General features: G+C 40.8%; 1 protein-coding gene across 4 annotated transcripts in view; it reads left to right on the top strand.

Moving 5' to 3' along the window:
* The first annotated feature begins 749 nt into the window (after window positions 1-749).
* The window catches only part of LOC124115847 (cytochrome P450 2U1-like), an 18,679-nt gene continuing 11,753 nt past the window's right edge, over window positions 750-7,675 (top strand). For all 4 annotated transcript variants that reach the window (XM_048393688.1, XM_046476997.2, XM_048393687.1 and 1 more), the window contains exons 1-2: window positions 750-897; window positions 7,376-7,675. The exon at window positions 7,376-7,675 is cut by the window's right edge and continues 146 nt beyond it. In XM_048393688.1, coding sequence (XP_048249645.1) covers window positions 7,404-7,675 — 272 coding nt within the window. In that variant the 5' untranslated portion in view covers window positions 750-897; window positions 7,376-7,403. The remainder of the gene's footprint in view (window positions 898-7,375) is intronic.

Here is a 7,675-nt window from a genome sequence, read left to right as displayed (position 1 = left end):
ATCCATCAAATCTAACCCACAGGCTTTCTGTCGCTTCAAAGATCTAATTCCCTCTTTTATTTTTTCCAATGATATAACTTTATTCAGTAAATTATTGTCATAGTTATCTGGTTCAGTAACGTCTATTAACTCATCATCATTATATAATATAGAATTGATGTCTTTTAAAACATCGTAAAATCTGTTTCCATCCGGGATAGGACCAACACAGTGTTGTCGTCTTTCCCGTTCAATATTTCCCAGAACTTTTTGGGAAGCTTTAGCTTTTCTCCTTACTTGGGTGCTAGTTTCGTGTTTGTGTTTATTAATTTGTCTTGAGAGACATTTTTTCATAATTCTTTGCGACTTGACGATAATGTAATCTATTCCTTTCGGTTCCAAATTTCCTGAAGAGTTTTCTGATTTTAGATTACTTTTTTAGTTTTTTTACGCATTAAAAAAAGGGGGAGGTGGGTTGCTGTATACATATGAAGATATTATTAGTTATGTTTTATTTATGTATTTTATTGATTGTATAATTTTAGGTGTCTTTTAGGCCAGTAATGGCCAGGTGTATTATGTACACATGACACATTAATAATAATAATAATTATTATTATTATTATTATTATATTATTATTATTAATCTGCATTCTTTAATAAACCAGGGTTTATTTACCTTATTACTGTTACAAGTCTGTTTTCAGGAAGGATTAGTGCGCGTGTCATTTTTTTCTCGTGCAGCATTGGCGAACACGCGCGCTAGCTCATCGGCTGACCTTGGTATGACAATTATCGGGCCATCATGACCGGCGAGGGAGTTAAATATAACAGCTGCCAGGCCTCTCACTCTCCACTCAAACAGGTTGCCATATAGCTGATTTGGATTTGGAGGAGAGGAACACAAGTCCTTACACTGTGAGTACAAATGCTATGTTCATGTTTCCTTAAACATGATTTTTGTTTCAAAGGGAACAACTTTTACTCTTAGAAATGAAAAGGTATACTGCTTGTCAAGAGGCTTAAGGAATCTAAACATTAACACAAACTGTATTTGCATTTCAGTCAAAATATTTTGAAAATTAAGATTTTGTTTGTTGGTTGTCACGGAGCAGTGCTCCAATGATCAAAAGGGTGTCATAAACAAGAATAAAGTAATAATGAAAACGTGGTAACAGGTTCACAGGTTCATTAATAACAGCTAATTGTACTAATGGATGACAATAAAAGATCAGATAAGCCAAATCTGCGCTGACGGTTACAGGCCGCCTAAGCCACAATGCCAAAATAGATAGCCAAAACTGAGTATTGGAAACCCCAGTTACTAAGTATCTAGACAATCACTGATAGGTTGGTTATCCACGGATTGGTAGAAAAACGGAGTATTGGAAACCCCAGTTACTAAGTATCTAGACAATCACTGATAGGTTGGTTATCCACGGATTGCTAGAAAAACGGAGTATTGGAAACCCTAGTTACTAAGTATCTAGACAATCACTGATAGGTTGGTTATCCACGGATTGCTAGAAAAACGGAGTATTGGAAACCCCAGTTACTAAGTATCTAGACAATCACTGATAGGTTGGTTATCCACGGATTGCTAGAAAAACGGAGTATTGGAAACCCCAGTTACTAAGTATCTAGACAATCACTGATAGGTTGGTTATCCACGGATTGCTAGAAAAACGGAGTATAACAAACCCCAGTAACTAAGTTTAGTTTAAGGTATAAATATACAGCACGCGGACGTCGGGGCGGCCAATCTCTCCTAGACCGCCGCGGGATACAACAGACTGTGAAGCTTATACAATATGTACATGTGTTTCTAAACACGGGAAAACACGAATAGCAACTACTATATTCATACTAAAGATGTAAGTTAATAAAGCGCTGAACACAAGCTATGCAACAGCATCCTCAAGGATATACAACAAGCTATGTACAATTATTGAGGAGGCAAAAATAATCATCAATACATGAAACATATATGAGTGTACATATTAATTCCCCTCATGTTTTAAAATCATCGCTACAAAAACATGGTAGTGAATAAAGTAGCGAACATATAAGAGATAACATACATCTAGTCAATACACGGTTTGAGAGTGCCATTAGATCACAATAGAATGAAATAGTTGGGCTACTAATTCTCTGACACAGAATGTACGGACACCGTACCACGACGACCGCCGGACTTTGCCGAGCGGTGCCGAAAATAAAGCCAGGGACCAGAGCGGTCACTAGATAATGACATGGGTAAATTCTAACTATGGTGACATTTGTTGTTTAACGCACTCAGCAATATCCCAGCTGTATGACGTCGGTCAGTAAATATACTCTTAAAAAAACAACAACGCAATACGAATATTTTTGGCCATAAAGGCAGAATTAGCGGACCAAGAGGTGCAAAATGAAGAGGTTTAATGTGTTATAGTGTCAGTGACGAATTCCCCGGATCAAAATGATCACAACAAAGACAAATGCAAATTATTTATCGGAAAAACGCACACAGTGCATTAAACAAAGAGATGCATGTTCTGCACGTGCAGCAGCGCTATGAACGGTATTTAAGTGCAGGGTTTTTTATTGTCTGGCATATGCGTCAATCGAACAGTGACAGTTTAACAACATGCCAAGAATAACAGAAGTGCAAAGAAACATTGGCGGCTTGCATGCAGGGGAATCCCGATCAGCTGTTGCCGGGGTTTTCAATGTAGCGCCCAGCACCATCACAAGGGAATGGGATCGGTTTCAACAGCATGGGTCAACACGTGATCGGCCGAGATCGGCACGACCAAGAGTAACCACCCCCACCCAAGATCGCTACACCCGACTGGGTCACCTACGTGAAAGGACGACCACAGCCACCTCAACCGCATCCCAAATACCCGGACTGCGCAGAATCTCCGACCAGATCGTACGAAACCGTTTAAGAGAGCAGGTCTACGAGCAAGACGTCCTGTTCGACGTGTCATATTGAGTCGACAACATCTGCAACAACAACTGCATTGGAGATGTCTGGTTCAGCGACGAATCAAGATTTCCCCTCCATCGAGGTGATGGAAGAGCACTGGTCTACGGACGTCGGGCAGAACGTTACGCCGGAAACTGCGTACAGGAAGTGGACAGGTTTGGTTGGGATAGCGGTATGATTTTGGCGGCTTTCTCTCATCATGGCAGGACAGGTTTGGTCCATATCCAGGGCAATCCTACGACTCTACGATACATCAACGAAATTCTCCTACCACACGTTCTCCCAATTGCAGCCAACGGCAACGGTGTATTCCAGCAGGACAAAGCTCGACCGCATACAGCACGGATCACAAGAGCCTGTCTACACAACAACGTTGATGTTCTCCCCTCGCCCTCCAGATCCCCGGATTTGAACCCTATAGAGCACCTGTGGGATGAATTGAATTGACGGCTTCGCCGACGTCAACCACAACCCCAGACGTTGAAGAAGTTGGCTTTTGCGTTGCAGGGCGAGTGGGCAACCAAACCCCAGGAAGTGATTCGCATACTCGTCTTCCATGGACAGGAGATGTCAGGCCGCTATCGATTCAAACGGGGGACATGTGCGTTATTGATGCCAGCTGACTTTCACCTTGGACTGTTCCTATGTACCGATAACTGAGATGACTACAATCAGCAAGAGTTCTCTCCCCAACATTTGGGCTCAGTGCCTTGTACGGTTCCCCGTACAAATGTATTTTCCTACCTCACACAAATCCGGCTTTGCGTTTCTATTTGTGAAGAGTATAATCGAGTTTGGACAAGACAATCCAATGACTGACATCATGAGCATCGATCTACGCAATGGGGAGACGATGACATGCATAAAAATGGGCCAGTACGTCTGAATATCAACTAGTCTCAATCGACTAGTCTCAATTCAGTCACGCTGACTGAACAAGGAAATACTAAAATTCACAAATTGCTAAACAATCACGGGAAGGTTGGTTCAAAGATCTTACATACAAAGAGTGACGGTGAACAAGCCATTGTGTGTGTGTGTGTGTGTGTGTGTGTGTGTGTGTGTGTCTGTGTGTGTGTGTGTGTGTGTGTGTGTGTTAATATTAAAACCTATAAAAAAGTGTAAACTTTACCATCACTAGCTTAAATATGTGATCAGTAATTTATTAGTCCTTGATCGCATTTGTGACAATGCATGTGGCAAGCTCAATAAGGTGGGGCGAAATGGGGTCTAACGTCGCTTTCAAAATTAGGGCACTTAATTGCTCAAGAACCCGAGTTGGAATGGACTTGTATAAGAAGCCACAAACACACAGTCACGCACGTGTATGCACATATAAATGCAAGAATATTAGACGCGACGTTAAACATCATATAACCTCACCTCCTTTGAAACTTAAAATAATAATTGTTTGACACGTTTGTATTCACTTCAGTGTCGGGGTTGGGATTCACGTATATTCAGTTATAAAGAACATATACCGTTTTATTTGTTTTCTAATTATTTACAGTTTATTGTTTCGAAATTTCTGGTATTGAAAGAATTTGTTGCTTTTTTTCCTACTTGAGATAGTGGATTCGTATCACAAACGCCTTAGGAAACTTAATCCGAGTTTTTTCCCCGAACAACGCTCCACTTCCGGCGCGTATATTCGGAACAAAACATGACAAATGAAGAATACGCAGCACATTTTTATAGAAAAACTTTATGTTTTTGTATCGACGTGCCAGGGCCCCTGCTGCAGATTAACCGTATTGCGTTAGTGAGTGAGTTGGGTTGAACGCCGCTTTTAAAGGTATTTCAGTTATATCGCGGCGTGTCAGCTTAATGTGGGAGGAAAGCCCCAAGTGATGCAGGTCTCAGACGTTTACCACTTCGGTGAAACCCACGAGCAAACATAATTGACAAACCTAGAAACATAATTGGGCGAACCGGAATCATAGGTTTCTGGCGTGCCCAAGGGACGCAACTCTGCACAGCGAATCGCGGCGCCTTAGACGACTGGGCCATATATCTTGCACTTTTGAACGGCGGTATGTTAAAACTGGTTTTAAAGATCATTCTGTGGTACTATACTTTTGTTGACAGGTTTTATATACTAGTATCTAGAAGTGTATGGCTTTTAATTTAAATTAAGGGGTAACTTAGGCACACATATTTAATAGTTTCATTGAGCTTATGTTTCAACTTGTCACATTTGCCAGTTTATGCCGCAGAATCATATCGTTTACAGGACATGACATTTTAATGTGTTCAGTATCGGTAATATAAATTCGTATTTTGGGTCCATTTGAGGAATCAACGTTAAAGGAAATATAATGTATTCGAGTCACTGTTAGAATAACTGAAATATATTTCAACAAACAAGATGAAATACCGACCATAATAAATTATCATTTCTTAGTGGAATAAAACAATTTAAGCACCATTGCACACACCTGTTAAAGGTTATTAGAAGTGGAATCCTCCATTTTTTACAAGACGATTCTCGACATCCCGATATATGAAAAACCCATGCCCATAAATACCTGTATAAGTTACCGTAAATCGTGAAATTAATGCGTCTCCAAACGAATGCGACCGCTGGTCCCTAGCCAAAGATGCGACTCACTATGAATGCGACACCCCCCTCCTCTCAAGCATCAGTTGATTTATATATGAAGAAAATGTGTTCTGTTTACAAGAGAATCCTCACCTTAATCCAACCTTACATTAATCCAATCACACACCAAATAGCACCACATATTAGCGCCGAGGAGAGTTCTTCCGCTAAAACAATACATAGTGTTTTCCTAAGAACAGATGCTATTATTTATATTGTTAGAATAGTTTTTGTTGAAGTTTGATTTTATATATAATCATATCCAAAATGTATGATAAAGAATTTAAGTGGGCGCTGTCCGCAGAAATTATAAGGACGGTATTTTCATCCTGGGAAGTGTTTCATCCTGTAAATGGGGATTGCTGGGCTCCTAAGGGAGTGACTTGATCCTTCCACACTGGAATTAGGCCATCCATATTTGGTTTTGTGTTTATGTAATACAGTAAACTACGATTAAAACGAACTCGAAGGGACTGCTAATTTTATTTCGTTATGACCGTAGTTCGTTATAAGCATATATACAGCAACTATACAGCAATGGCCGGGACCAAAAAATAAATTCGTTATATCCATCAGTTCGTCATAAGCGTGTTCGTTATAACCGTAGTTTACTGTATCATAAATAAAACAAATGTTTTTTTCACTAATTTTGTAAATTATTTTATGACATGGTAAAGTTTATAACACTTTGCACCTGTCTTTAAATTAATTTATGACGGAGGTGGAGTGGCTTTGCTTCGGAAATAAATTTGTAATAAATATAGCTGCTGAAAATGACCTGGGTTGTTTATGAGTGTGCAATGGTTAGGAGTATATTTTTTATCACATCGGGGCAAACATTTCAACATCGCCGGCTGACGAAAGGAAGCAGACAAAAATACGGACAGCCTTACACGAGCGGTCCGATAAAACCTGAAATGATAATTTGAATGAAAACTCATTGCCACCGTGAAGGCAACAACTAGAAGACAAACTTTAGCTCCCTCTTATAAGTGAGTGAGTAAGTATGGTTTCACGCCGGTTTTAGCACTATCCCAGCAATATCACGGCGGGCGACACCAGAAATGGGCTTCACACATTGTACCCATGTCGGGAATCGAACCCGGGTCAGGGAACGCTTTAACCACTGTGCTACCCGGCCGCCCCTTCCCTCTTATAATGAAACGCATACGTGAGATAACAGGATATTGGTAAATTAATGGTGTCTGCTCAAACATACTTGTACCATCATCTAAAAAATACATTTGGCGAAAAAAATCGGTAATATATGCAATCACATGGAACGAAACATAGCGCCAAAAAAATGATCAGATAATTTATGCAATCCACAGTCACCTAAATTAACAATTACAATTCAAACCTGCGATTATCGTGTTAAGTCAGGGGTTTTCGTAGCAATGAAGGCGTATCTGATTTCGCTGCTGTTAGGGTCACATTCAAAATTATTGCACTCATATAGCGATGTGCATTCACGTGTGTGTGTGGCTGCTTGTACTAGTTCGGACTTCTTTAAAGTGCTAGCTCACTGAGATACCATGCCGTAGGTTAACATGAACACCCCACCCAGACACAGTATACTGACTCCGAGCCGACCAGTCCTTGTTTTAGCCCCTTAATGCCGAGCGCCAGGCAGGGTAGCAACGAGTACCATCTTTTAACGTCTTTTGGTATGACGCGGCCGGGGATCGAACCCGACCTTCCGCTGTCTGGGCGGATGCTCTACCACTAAGCCACGGAGGCGTTTTTGTCATACGCTTGTAAGGGTGTTTGATATGTACAAAATATACAAAATGGTGTGGTGATCTGCTTTCCCTTTGCAGATTTCACTGTTGACCAACCGCCGCTGACATGGAAATTGTCCTGATCGGAATAGCAGCATGTGTACTTATAGCGTCTTTAAAATTCCTCTTCTGGAGAAGCAAGAACCAAGGCAACCTCCCCCCAGCACTTCCCGGTCTTCCTATCATTGGCAACTTTCACCAGATCGAGATAGGCTCGCTTCATATCAGTTTGGATAAATTCAGAAAACAGTTTGAAGGCATTTTCCGTCTAAATGTCTTTGGTCGCAACGTGGTAGTACTTGACTCATTTGATCTTGTGAAGGAGGCGTTGACTGCCAC

Source organism: Haliotis rufescens, unplaced genomic scaffold (genome assembly GCF_023055435.1).
Source record: "Haliotis rufescens isolate VD_foot unplaced genomic scaffold, xgHalRufe1.0.p SCAF_12, whole genome shotgun sequence".
NCBI classification, from domain to species: domain Eukaryota; kingdom Metazoa; phylum Mollusca; class Gastropoda; order Lepetellida; family Haliotidae; genus Haliotis; species Haliotis rufescens.
This window is presented reverse-complemented; position numbering and strand designations above follow the sequence as displayed.